At 36.6% G+C, this 14,492-nt stretch overlaps 2 protein-coding genes across 2 annotated transcripts; both read right to left on the bottom strand.

The window, feature by feature from the left end:
• Positions 1-7,490: 7,490 nt before the first annotated feature.
• On the bottom strand, positions 7,491-7,880 carry LOC110680912 (DNA repair protein RAD50-like). Its single transcript, XM_021856700.1, has 2 exons — positions 7,609-7,880; positions 7,491-7,551 (listed from the first exon to the last, which is right to left on the bottom strand). Exons 1-2 carry the CDS (start codon positions 7,878-7,880, stop codon positions 7,491-7,493), a joined length of 333 nt encoding a protein of 110 aa, XP_021712392.1.
• A 174-nt stretch (positions 7,881-8,054) lies between these two features.
• LOC110680911 (myosin-2 heavy chain-like) lies at positions 8,055-9,154 on the bottom strand. Its single transcript, XM_021856699.1, has 3 exons — positions 8,920-9,154; positions 8,548-8,735; positions 8,055-8,489 (listed from the first exon to the last, which is right to left on the bottom strand). Exons 1-3 carry the CDS (start codon positions 9,152-9,154, stop codon positions 8,055-8,057), a joined length of 858 nt encoding a protein of 285 aa, XP_021712391.1.
• Between the last annotated feature and the right edge of the window lie 5,338 nt (positions 9,155-14,492).

Raw genomic sequence — 14,492 nt, 5'->3', positions numbered from 1 at the left:
AAAGGTCCTTGTGATGCTATTGGAGGAACCATAAAGCGCATGGCCACAAGAGCAAGTTTAGCCAAAGAACGTGAGCATCCAATTAAAACTGCAAAAGAACTATTTGATTGGGCGAATCGCAGAAAAGAAGAAGATTTAACAAAATTATCATTTTGTTTTACTACTACTGAAGAGTACGAATTAACGGCATCAGAGCTCAGCGAGCAATATAATATCGCGAAAACGATCCAAGGAACCCAAAAATTTCACTGTTTCATTCCATTGTCAGAAAATAAAATTAAAGCAAAACTATACTCGAACTGTACTGATAATGATGCAAAAGTGTTCGATATTGTAAAAAAATTGAATAACAATAAATAAATAAATAAGTATTAATAAAATGTTTTCATGATCTCATAACGCATACCCAAATCCAAAACTTTTAAAGTTTATATATAACATTTAGAAACTCATCGATCATACTCTAAAAAAAATATCCTGGTAAAAAAAATTTTATTTTCGTGTAATCTGTTAATTCATTTTAATTTATACATACAGTTGTGTTCATAATAATAGTAGTGAAAGCCGATTTTCATACAAAATGCTCAATTTTGACATGCTGTAACTTTGTTTCCATATTAGCAATCGGCATGAAATATTGGCAGTGAACTACAAATATACTCAATTTCATTATCACAAGATTTGAAAATTTCACACTACCGGCTAAAAAGTTAAGCACCAGGTGAAATCGCTCAAAATAATAGTAGTTTTAATAATTTAAATATCTACTGTATTTTGAGTTTTTTAATTTTTCTTTATTCATCGTTTCAACTGTTTCCACCCAAGCTATAAATGTATAAACAATACATTTTTTTATAAAGTTGTTGCTGAACAAAAATTTACAAAAGAAAAACTACTATTATTTTGAGCGTTTTCACCTGGTGCTTAACTTTTTAGCCGGCAGTGTGAAATTTTTCAAATTTTGTGATAATGAAATTGAGTATAATTGTAGTTTACTGCCAAAATTTAATGCCGATTGCTCATAAGGAAACAAAGTTACAGCATGCCAAAGTTGAGCATTATGTATGAAAATTGGCTTTCACTACTATTATTCTGAATACAACTGTATATACATATACATATAATATTTATACATAAGGTACCGCGGGGCAAGTGGGTAAATGGGGTAAGTGAAAACAATTGATATATTTTACTGAATATGTGAATAAACGTTTTAAACTCATGCGTAAACCTTTGAGGTCATTGAGAACATTACGATAGGTAAGAGATTTCTGAGATTTGTCAGCCATTATTGCATAATAGAGTGAAAAATTGTTAACCTGTCAACTGTTACTCCGTAACAAGTTGGCGGCGTACAATCTTATTTTAATATTTTCAGTGGAAAAAAGTTGCGGAAAATAATTTCCTTTTTCTTAGTTGTCCTCTGTGACAGTTTCAAACCGCAATAAAAAAAAGTTTTAGTATTAATTCGATGTAGACCTAAAAATAACTAAATTTAAACACCGTCAATTTTCTTATCAGGTGGGGCAAGTGAAAAGTTTATCGTTAGAGATTGAATTTGTGTTTTCTCTTTAAGCAGCCATAAGTAAACATGGTTCGCAATTATCATAGAAAAACATAACGTGCTGATAATTCAAGAAACACTATACTCAAGCGTTAAAAGCTATTAGAAATCATGGAAATTCTCTAAAAGATGTTGCCAAACATTACAATATCAATATGTCTACTTCGGGCAGCCAATTAAAAGGAAGACGTTGACTGAAAAGTTGCAATATTAGAGAACACACGGAAATCTTGTGGAATGTCTATGTAAAGCTAGTTCAAAACATAAAAATGGGATATAGGTCTATCCACATAAAAAAGACCCTAAATACGTTATTGAAGGATTCCGTTTGATTTCTCCCGAAGAGTTATCCGACGTCATATCCGACTTTCCCAAAAACAAATAACGAGCGGTGGAAATTCTACAAAGCAGAAATGCAATTGCTGTCCTATAATGTAAGAACTAACATTGGAAATGTTGCAGTTATAATGTTGTCGAATCATTTCAACTAACATAACTGAACAGAAGAAAATTGAAGTGATAAGAATAACATTTTCTTTGTTTACATGTTACTTATGTTATTGTTCATTGGGAAGCCTTAACAAGTGTTAAAGCTAATAGGAATCGTGAATATAACTGTTTGTTTTTGAATTTATTGTTCAAAACGGTAAACTTTTCACTTGCCCCACTTTTGGGGCAAGTGAAAAGTAAGGAGACATTTTTCAAAAACTTTTTCTGTATTTTTTTCTTCAATTTTTCATCAAAATCAATTTCAGCATGCTGCTTATATATGGTGGGAGTCAAGCTAAAAAATATACACAACCTTATTTGTTTCAATTTAAAGTCTCTAGAATTGGAAGAATCTCAACTATGCGAATTCCATTACCCGCTTGCCCCACGGTACCTTATACATAATATTTTTACATATAATATACATAATACTAATGAATACATGAAAACGACTTGTTTAATTGGTTGGGTGACAAAACGTCGAAAGACAAAATGTCGAATGCCAAAACGTCGAATGCCAAAACGTCGAAAGGACAAAACGTCGAAGGGACAAAACGTCGAATGGACAAAACGTCGAAAGACAAAATGTCGAATTCCAAAACGTCGAATGCCGAAGCGTCGAAGGGACAAAACGTCGAATGGATAAAACGTCTAAAGTGCAGAATGTCGAAAAGAAAAAAATACGAGTTTTTCTTGCAAAACGTTGACCTTGATTAATAAGAAAAGCGGAGATAATCAATAAAAATGTAGTTTCAAATCCAAACGCTTAACAATGTTTTAACAGTTAAGGCCGTGAAAAATACTTTTCTTCCGATGTTATCATCGTAATTTTGTAAGTTTTGGCTGGTCTTGCAAATTGAAAATATCCAAAACTTATTATTTAGTGTTTAAACGATTTGACTATAGCCGATCTCTATAAAAAATCATGCTGTCAAATGTATAGAAATCAATTGTATAGTACATATTAAAAAAATTCTGAAATGTTCCTGAAATGAAAATCCTGATGAAGAACATATGTTTTGGTAAAGCAAGTTATTAAATCGATTCAATGGTACCTATTCGATAAAAGAATGAGTATTTTTTCAAAGAATAAAGAATTCAATAATTATCAAAAGTTAAATAGTATATATGATAAAATTGATGTCAAAGGCTTCTTCAAAAAATGAGTGTGTTTCATAAAAATGAATAATTTATCAACCGATAGCTTAACCAGTAGCAAATCCAATTTACCTGCGAACAATTGCTAACTGGTACATCTATTTTTGAGAAGTTATTTAACCGTAAAATATCCACGAATAAAAAAAATTAAGACCCTTGGGGTCAACAATAATGTTTTAATAAAACCAAATAATCTATAGAAAAATTCTCACGCTCCTTATATACAAAACAGGTGTAATTCCCACATATCGAAACATATTGCTTTGGTGGAAATTAAAATTTAGTTCGCCCACGAATTGTAGAAAAAAGGAAAAATAAAAGCTCACCGGTGCGAGTTTAAACGGCTGGGGAAAGATGAAATGGCAAGGTATCATAGTGAAATTCCATGAAGATGAGAATGTTAGATACAGGAACACCAAACTACCAAACGAAATACACTTTTAGGGATGAAACACCTACTCAAATCTATAGAAATCATGTACAAAACTTTCTAATTTCATCTTGCCCGACCAGTTTTTAGTTGCCCCTGAGCACCTTACACTGTTCTTTAGATTCTCTTCATTAGCCGTTATGAGCATCCAAAGGTGCGGCGATTTTGCTTCCTAAAGTGCTTCACTGCTTCTTCTCTGGTCAGAAATGGATGTGAAATTGACATCTTACTGAAATTTTTTCTCCATGCTAACTTTGATGAAAAGTGAAAATTTTGCTGTTTCAAACGCCGTTCGCATCGCAACCATTTTTTCCCTTAGCAACGCTAGTCCTGAAAAATAACTGCTTTCGACGTTTTGTCTCTTCGACGTTTTGTCCCTTTCGACGTTTTGGGATTCGACGTTTTGGCATTCGACGTTTTGGCTTTCGACGTTTTGTCTTTCGACGTTTTGTCTTTCGACGTTTTGTCCCTAATCCGTTTAATTCACGCAAGGCCCTTAACAATAAAATCAGCAACAAACTGCGGTTCCCGTAATAATTTACACCGAAAAAAAAATTTTTTTTCTACTAAATGTGAAAATTGTGACAAATTTTTATGGTAGATAGCTAATATAATGGGATTATCACAAAAGGCCGAATCACAAAAGGCCGAATCACAGAAGGCCGAATCACAAAAGGCCGAATACATTCTAGCCTACCACAAAAGGCCGAATGCACAGAAGGCCGAATCACAGAAGGCCGAATCACAGAAGGCCGAATCACAAAAGGCCGAATCACAAAAGGCCGAATCACAAAAGGCCGAATCACAAAAGGCCGAATCACAAAAGGCCGAATCACAGAAGGCCGAATCACAAAAGGCCGAATCACAAAAGGCCGAATCACAAAAAGCTGAATCACAGAAGGCCAAATTAGAGTTACAATCCTAAAGAATAAAGCTTGGATATGAAAAGAACAAGTCCATGCTTTGTTAAATGCAGTCATGTCAGTAAACAGTGCAAAACTTACATGCGGCGAAGCCGCATTGAGGATAGAGGAACTGAGGCGGCAGAAGGCCGCCGAAGTCTCCGATATCCGAAGGTTGTGTATAGCATCTATTTGGTGTCATGCAAATAGCAAATCCAATTGCCCGGTATAATGCAAGCAGAGGATGTTTTTTCATTTTTAGGTCCGACGAGCGACAGCGAGTTCGGACAGCAAGCGTTTGCCCGGTATAATGCCAACATAGTCTTTTACGCAACAAGCAGGAGAATGATTGCTGCGATAGGGTATAACAAGTGTTTAAGGTGATTATAGAACGAAGCCACACCTCAAATTTTCAAGAGCACAAGACTTGTGAACCAAATAGCGCTCCGCAAATTTTATCCCATTTGTCACTACCACAAGCAAGCAATTTGATTGATTTTCAACGCGAACTCTTGTCAGATTCTCCAGTCTTGTGCACTTTAAAATTCAAAGTTTGGCTTCGTTTTATAATCACCTTAAGTGATCATAAGAAAACTAAGTTTACGAAGAATACTTTTCATCGTACAGTGCCTGTTCGATTTTGACTCGGTTTGAATTTGGCAACACGGAAATCCATGTACACAAAAATGGATCATGGTCAGTCACAAATCCTGTCAATCTCAATGATTCTGTGGGCCTTCTTAAGGCTTACCATATTCAAAATAGGTAAATTTTATACGTCGATACAAGTTTTAATAAAAACAACCATTAAATTTAGGTAAGGGGTCGTACACAAATTATGTCACGCTCCAAGGGGGGGGGGAGGGGGTCAACCCAAGCGTGACAAGCCTTACAAAAGTTTTGGAAGACTCATACAAAAAGTGTGACAAAAAGGGGGGGGGAGGTGGTCGAAAAATTTTAAATTTAGCGTGACATAATTTGTGTACTATCCCTAACATGAAAATTTTTGCATGTTGCCAAAATCGAACAGGCACTGTATACCCTTCCAGTTTTCGCCAGGTTTTTACAATTATGTTGTACAAAATACAACAGTACCACTACTTAAGCTCCATCATAGAACGTTTTTTTGGGTGTGTCAGCTAAGAATAGACCAGCTGACACACCCAAAAACCACTAACCATACACTCCGATTCAGCTAGTAATGTCACTTGTGCATCTTGTCCCGCTTACCCTACTGTAAAAATGTCCTTAAAATTGTAGAAAAATAAGGCTTTCCGTAAAATTTATTTTAATATTTCGGCCTTTTGTGATTCGGCCTTTTGTGATTCGGCCTTCTGTGATTCGGCCTTTTGTGATTCGGCCTTTTGTGATTCGGCCTTTTGTGATTCGGCCTTTTGTGATTCGGCCTTTTATGATTCGGCCTTCTGTGATTCGGCCTTCTGTGATTCGGCCTTCTGTGATTCGGCCTTCTGTGATTCGGCCTTCTGTGATTCGGCCTTCTGTGATTCGGCCTTTTGTATGATTCGGCCTTTTGTGCTTTCGGCCTTTTGTTGATTCGGGCCTTATGTGATTCGGCCTTTTGTGATTCGGCCTTTTGTGGTAGACCCAATATAATGTGACCGTTTTTTTCTCAAAAAAATTACGTTGGTATTCCGATAGGGTTTTGAGATATTTGAGTTTTTGTGTCAAAACTTTGTTTCTTTAGTTGTCTAACAATCGAACGAACCGTTTTTGTTGTGCAGCTTTTTGAATATTTTTTGAACCATTTTCACATACACCCTTTTGAAAAGTTAGTCGTGACTCAACTTGAAGATTTGATATCGGAAAAATGACGATTTAGATGGAACTGGAAAACTGTGCAAAGTTTTCAGCTCATAGAAAAAAATGAATTAAAAAATTTACCAAATTTTGGTGCTGTTGCTTGGAATCACTCAAATATGTTGTTCATGATGTAAGAAATGCGTTTGAAATTTACTCTACTAAACTATTAATCAATGTATGAAGTTCTGGGAGTCTAGATTATCCGCTCATATAAATAATATCGTTTTGTTCCTTTTACATATAAAATATATTGTCCAAATCTTGGATATTGAAACTAAGATAAGCTATACATTAAAAATAAAAATCTGTACTTTTTCAATTAGCTGAATATACAGTATCGGACATATAAATGCACCAAAGCCGTTTTTCGAAATAGATATGATTTTTCAGGTGTGTTTTTTGAAAATTGTAACAACTTTAATTAAAAATTTTTAGTAAACAAAATTCAAAAAATGTTTTTGCAAAAAAACATACGAAGTAAGAATAACTCTTTGCCTTTCGATGCGGCTTGAAAGTTTCAATTGGAGGTGTAATCACAGAGATATGGACAAGAACACTTTTGTAGTTTTGAGGGGGTGAACCCCAAACTTTTGCACGGGAGTATACATACCCCGGTACCAATCGCTTTTAGGACTGAATCATATAGTTATTGCAAGAAAAATTGTAAAGAAAATTAGGTATTGTCAGTAAATTGAAGATTTTCTGTGAATGATGCTACATTCAGTGCTTTGATGAATCGATTCATGCCTGTTTGTGTCGTAAAATGGTAAATAAACTTGGTGGCGAATACCGGTACATCTAAACCTAAATTGAAACTTTTCTATGGGTGCTACCCTAAGAGTCAATCGGTCAATCTAATAAAATTTGTTTTCAGCGCTCAAGAAAAAAGCTCTGTAGAAAAATGTTAAATTTGCGTTAACTTAGAGATGCCTACAGTGATTTGAAAATTTGATACGGGTCGAAAAAAACTTCTAGTGCTTGCCAACGTAAGCGGGTAAATGAGAATCGATAAAGGTATTTGGACCTTTTTTTGTTTAAAGCAGTTTGATGTTTTATTGGAATGATTTCAACGAATAACTAACAAGGGAAACTTATGAATTGTTCAACATTCACACAGTGAATTAATTTACAGCTGTTCTTCTTTGATTATCGACTTTCCATCGTGGTCACGGGAGACGCGATAATATCTGCAAGTAGAATTAACATTATAGTTGTTGTCAAAAACTATTACATTTCAAACATACGTGTCAAACTTCTCTAGTTTGGTAACAAAGTCCTCATCGTGGGTAATAATGACCAACAGGAAGTTACCGTTTTCTCTCTCCGTAACAATTCTGCGCAAACTTTCGCACAGTGAAGCAATGTTTTCTCTGTCCAAATTGGTGGTCGGTTCGTCTAAGGCCATCACTCCGCAGTTATTACTGAATGTCTCTGCTAGTGCCATTCGTATGATCAGCGATGCTAATACTTTTTGACCAGCACTTGCAACGTCCTCGCATGTCGATCTCCACGTCATTTTTGGCTTGGACTACTCGGTAATGATATTGTCGGCGTTTATCTGTAACTTTATCGGGTTTTGACTCGTCCTCAGTTTTGATACGAATGTAGTCAATGTCATTCCCACGATAGATATCCTCCACAGAGAATAGATAGAGCGGTTTATTTGTTCCATCTTTTCTGCGTGATATTTTCATGAGCGCCCACTCGAGGGCATTGCGGTATTTGTGAGAATATCACTTATCATTTTCTTCAACACCACCGATTCGCTGTATGTTTTTAGATAGTTCTTCACAGCGTTCTTGAATTCCGATCGATCCAGTTCTTTTTCAAAGCTTTGCTCTGATTCTCCAATTCGGGCTATTTGACCAGTTGTTTGGCTTTTCGTCGATTGGATTGCATCTCGTTGTTCAAGCAGTTTGTTTCGTTCTTGGGCCACGTTTGGTGCATCCATGTCGCCAATGCTTTGCATCAATGCGTCCAGACCTTGCTTCAGCGAAGTTGTTTCGTCTTTTAATTTCATCAAGTCGCGGTTGTCCAGATAATCACGCTCAATCATATCTTGATTCATAACTTCCTTTTTGAGCGAATCAATCTGATAAGTCTTTTCGTCGATTGCAGCAATAATCTAGAATAAAAAATAATCGTAAAAATTATGTCTCAGAACAAAATTAGTTTTATTTTACCTTCTTCATTTCTTCATTGGATTCTTGAAGTTTGCGTTTAATTTTTTGTATCTCTTCTGCCAAATTTAGACGGGACAAAGCATCCAATTCTTTACACAAACGAACAATTTCTGCATCCATTCGTTTAAGCTCTTCTAGCTCGGCTTGTGCCTTGTTAGGTTTGCACGGTTTTCCTTCCTTAGCCTTGGCTTTTGATTTTTCTTCAGTGATCAAATTTTTGCTTCACTGGTCCGAGTTTATTTTCAGTCTCATCCATTTCTCTCTGGCAAGAGGCGATCTCTCTCCCAACTCAAGTTTCCTTGGCCTTTTCTGAATCCAAATGACTGTACAGATTCCTGCAGTTGAATTTCTTTCTCCTTCATTTGGTTGTACCTTTGATGCAGATTGTTTCAATACGTTCCGTTTCTTCATCAATCTTGTTTTGCATAGCGTCAATGGAAATACGCTCAACCCGCAGTTCACCACGAAGTGCTTCTCGTTCCAACTTGATATCATCGAGGGAAGCAGTTGTTCCTTCAGGAGTCTTCACAGCTACTTCAATTTTCAAGTTCTCAATGCCTTTCTTCATTCGATCAATATCTCTGACAGATTCGTCTAGAATACTCATGTCTCCCAGAATAGAATTGATCAACTGAACGCTTGAGTTAGGTTTCTTAAAATTGACATTTGGCACTCCTCAAGGTCTGATGAGGCCTGAACCAGTTTACGTTCAGTCTCTTCTAGCTGTTCTTTGAGTTTCGGTATTTCTTCGGTTTGCTTTGCAATGCGTTCTGAATACGGTTGTAAGGCCAGCAATTGATCGTATTTTTTCTGGTTCCGCTTTCAGCATGCGCTCAAGGGCCTCGATTTTTTCCGGCAGTCGGCGAATTTCATCTGAAAGCTCTGAACTTTATGTCCTGCACATCTGCACCATCCATTCCCTTGTGGCAAACTGGGGCAACATTTATCGTCCTCGATACGAGAAATGTACTTTTTGTAAAGAACTTCCGCTGAACGGAGCTCTCCATGTTCCAAGTTGTTCTTGCTGATTTTATCCTTCAGCTTGGCAAGAACTTCTTCGAACGGATTGCCCTGACAGACTGTGTAGATTTCTCTTTATTTTCAGTGAGCTCACGCTCAACGCGGTCCAATTCGCGTTTCTGGGAACGTCTAGTGGTTTCCATTTCGGTAACCGTTGCTTGTGACTGCGCATCGATTCATTCAGCTGTTTGATTGTCGTTGGAGATCATCGTACAAAGTTTGCACGTTACGTTTGTAGTTCGTATCAATAGTCCTGGAGTTTCACAGAGATGATAAACATAAATTAGAAATAATAATGGGCCATAAATAGTCGTTCTGCATGTATTAATATAAATGCTCGCGTGTGTAAATACGAATACCACTATGGAGTGGAAAAAGTTCAATACATAACACGAAATAGTTCAACAAGATTTTTTTTTCTGGTATTACGTTCTGCAACAGCTTAGTGTTCTATGAACATCTCCACAGTAAGCTATTCACTGTGAGCGAGCTTGTTATTATTATTTATCTTTTTTTTGCCTGGCTTTCGCCCTTGGCGCCATAGTTCGCAACAAACTATGTGTGCGAGCTTGCCAGTTGTTACATTTTCATATTGTATAAGTATAAGAAAATACTCTATATCCTAGAAAATCGGCAAAATTTCCAACCTGAAAAGACTCTCGACCGACGTAATCGCCTATTTTTTTAAGTATAGTCATTGAATATCCTTCTTAGGATAACTTAGCAGTTCTGCCAGACATCTCTCGCGTCGGATGTTTTGTCCGCTGTGCGAAAAAATACTTAAGTGTCCTCCCAGTTCGCCCTGATGTGGTAAAAGTGCAGCGGTTCTTGGAGAAAGAGTTAAAAACTCCAGTATAAAAGGAGCATACAGTTGCTGCCACCGTCGACGAGTCACGTCACCGTTGCCGACCCACATGTTAAAATATTTATTATTATTATTATTATTATTATTATTATTATTATTAAAAAGAGTTTCAGCTCAGATCGTGGCTGATTCGTCTTCTGGAAGGAAAAGGGAGAGGGCTTCACAATGAGGGGCCCCCTGTTGTGTTTAGTTTCATAGTTTAGTTTCAATTGCAAAGGATATGCTTATAAAATCGATATACAACACATTAACACAAAATCGTAGCTTAATTAATACCGTTTGAAGAATAGTGTGTCACGCTGCTAACTTAAACTAAATATATAACGCATAAATCGTGGCAAAAGAAGATTGCAACGATTTTTGTCTAAAATTTTTATTTATTTTATTTGACATTTGTTCCAATGTTTCAACATTGGAAATACTATGTAACTCATTAGTACTTTTCAGGGAGGAAGCTTCAGAATCATTTTCAAAATTTTATTTTGAATCTTCAGCAGAGCTTTTTTCCTGGTATTACAACAGCTAGTCCATATTGATACAGCATACAACATGCTGGCATGAAAAATTTGTTTGTAGATCAAAAGCTTGTTCTTAAAACAAAGTTTCGATTTTCTATTAATAAGTGGATACAGTCGTTTTATATATTTGTTATAATTGGCTTGAATGCACTTAATGTGATTTTCGAAAGTTAAATTTCTATCTAGCATGAGCCCTAGATACTTAACTTCATCTGACCAATTTATTGGAACCCTCCTCACCGTTACAACATGTCTAGCTTGAAGGTTTCAAATAAAGAGCTTCTGGTCTATGTGGGAATATTATAAGTTGAGTTCTAGAAGCATTAGAAGAAATCTTTCCATTTCTACAAGTACGAAAGAAAACATATCCAATTTATTTGCAATCTACTACAGATGATACGCAGACTTCGTGCTTTGGCGGAGAGGCCTGTGTGATCCACAAACAAAGATTTAACTCAGGTAAGTCAGATGTGAAAATATTGTATAATATTGGTCCCAGAATACTGCCTTGAGGAGCAGCAGCTTTTACAGGAAGTCTTTCAGACCTGCACTGCCGTGAATCGCAAGTCAGTCCCATCTGTAGGCATTGATAAAATGGGCTGTGAAGTTTTCAAACTTGTTTTTCCATACGAATATTAAAAAAAAATCCAGAGGATTGTAATATGTTCCAATCTTAATGAAACTTTCACAACTTGCTTTTCACTACAATATCTTTCCGAGAAAAAATTTAAAGATGATCGAAACACGATTCATTTTTGTGTTACACGGTGCGAAACTCTGTAGCGGGACTGATATGCGGTTACTTTTCATTATGGGATAATTTGACTTGCTGTTTTTTTTTCTATTTTTTTCCGAACAAATCATATTATTTCATTAGTGCAGCTGAAAGAGCATTGGAAGAGATATTGAAAACTGAACTCAACTCAATTTTGACGAAAATGCAGATGGGACTGACTTGCGATTCACGGCAGTGGAGTTCTGATAATTAACCTGAAGTGTACGATTGACTGATAACTTTGGATTGTTCTAAACAATGTATGTTGGAAAATTAAAGTTTTGTAATTTAACAATCAAGCCTTCATGTCAAACACTGTCGAATGTCTTTTCTATGCCTAAAAGAGTAAACCTTCAGATTTGTTGGAACGAATCAAATTTGTTACACTTACACGTAAAAGTTGATGAATGGCGGAATCCGAACTGTTCATTGGCAAAAATTGAATTATCGTTGATTGTGGACCATCATTCTGTTCAAAATGAACTTTTCAAAAAGTTACTGATGGAGGAAAGCAAACTGATTGGACAATAGCTAGGAGCTTCTGCAGGATTTTTGCTTGGTTTTAAATTGTAATTTTGTAATTGCTCAATCCACACCCTGGCAGACAATTATCCGCCCATCTAGACACGGGCTGGGTGAGGACCTACCAAGCCTCCCCCGTTAACATGTCCTATACCGTTTAGCACACCGGGATCTTCCACAAGCAGGCGCCGGAATTAAAGCGGTCCCACAAGCTTCAGATACATTAAATAGATATAGTCCCTCTGGCATTAAACCGAATAGCGGCCTTCATATCATCACTAGCACTGCCTATCCCGCACGCCAAACAAAATGCCGGAAGTAGCGTGCCGTGTAGAACATCCGATGTTCTACACAGCACATCACCTCCGACACCATGCTCAACGTACAGCAAAGACATCGCTAATAAAAAGCGGAATGCGTCATTCGATTCAGTGCCAGAGGGACTATAAATGTAACGAAGAGGAAATGAAAAGATAGTAGAGATGGTTTGGTTGTTGGATTGCTGAAACGAGAAGAAATAAAGTCATTACGTTAAAACGTGGTTTTTATAGTTGAATAAATGTATCGATAGTTTCTCATCTGTTTCTTTTCCGTGTCGTAGTTGCGTCGATTCTATCCACCTCGAGTTTTGTCGTCTCCGCTCGAGCAATGAGGACCGCGATGAAATGAAAATATAAAAATATGACCATTAGTGTTTATCTATTATTTAATGTGGTTCTCATTTGCTTTTAAATACCTAAGTAACATGAACTCTGCCTCTATCAGAAAATTCTAATGAATTATAGGTTTATTCTCCTGCACTTTCCCTAACACAAAGTATTCCTATTTAGTAAGACATTTACAAGTGGCAAAAGCGCCAAATAAAAGTGTGGGACCTCAATCGAATCATGTTGATGCCCTCAGAGCACTCATTCTTCGATTTGCGAAAAATGAGTTCCACTGAAAACACCGACCCGACTCGACGCAATCGCGCACCTCTACCAACGCCTCCGCACATGTAAAAACTTCTGCGATAAACCTGTGGTGTGAAAGAAATGCGCAATATTATTTTAATTTCAATCCTAACTGCATGACCCGTAGGCTCTATGCGTATGATTGTTCATTATTTTTAGCTAAATATATCAGTTATTCCTGTACATCAGAAGAAAAAGAAAAACGATTAAGAATATCTTGCAGCGTAAAGTTTAAGTGATCAAATATTAATCCTTTCTTCGAACCTAATTTCATTATACATTGGGTTATGCTATGCTTCGCGTGTGATACGAACAATTAGATTTATCAATATAATGCATTAGCATCCAAACAAATACCCTAGAAAATTTTCTTAATGTCCGACAAACATTTCAAAAACAATTAGGAACTGCAAAAATTCAACGGTAACTTTAACTCAACAAAGCTTTCATTCGATCAACCCTTAAAATACACAGTCATCAGTAGACCATGCACTATAATATCCTCCTAATATAACGCAGAGCTAAAAATCCTCTCTTGCGTTACCCAATCTGAACAAGAAAACATTTTCAAATACTTCCCATAATTTGTGCACGGCAAAACAGATTCCACTTTCTACGTAATGTAACCTAGTATGAACAGCTGCCCAACTCTCCAGACCTGCGCCCTCCAAGATCCAAGGTGCTGCTGCCTTACGTTCAAAACTTCTTTCCTCAAAGTCTGTCTATCAATTCCGAACTCTATTGCATACTACCATACCAATCAGACCCTATTCCTGACAAGACACAGAGTCATAACCCCCAATGTGATGGATTTACCCAGTAAATCCACAACCTTGTCCTAACCCCTCTTACGTTTCGCTATCCTCGAAAGTCACCCATATTGATGCTTGGCAAAAAATATCAGTATTCAATCCACAAATCCCAAATTACACCACATTACGTTGGTCCGTTTGGCGTCGCCGGTGGATACCTGTTTCTGACATTCGTTTCTTTTAAACTCCATTTCAACCATGTCCCTCCACTTTATCAATACGAATGTTGACGAATCACGAATAATCTGAAGATCGTGACCAGAACGGAGGTAGGATAAATCACTAGGGACCAACTACCACCAGGATTTTTGCTTGGTTTTAAAGTACCAATTTTAGCATTTTAGCCTTTTTTTAGCATTAGCATTTTTCCATTTTCAGGATTTTTCCATATGCCAATTGAAAACATTTGTTAAATATATCAACTAAGAATGATTAGCTACTACAGTTGTTTGCTTTTTTTTGACAGATACGCGTATTTCG

The sequence above is a fragment of the Aedes aegypti genome, unplaced genomic scaffold (assembly GCF_002204515.2).
Source record: "Aedes aegypti strain LVP_AGWG unplaced genomic scaffold, AaegL5.0 Primary Assembly AGWG_AaegL5_hic_scaff_1996_PBJ_arrow, whole genome shotgun sequence".
NCBI classification, from domain to species: domain Eukaryota; kingdom Metazoa; phylum Arthropoda; class Insecta; order Diptera; family Culicidae; genus Aedes; species Aedes aegypti.
Note: the sequence above shows the minus strand (reverse complement) of the source record. Positions and strands in the feature narration are given on the sequence as shown.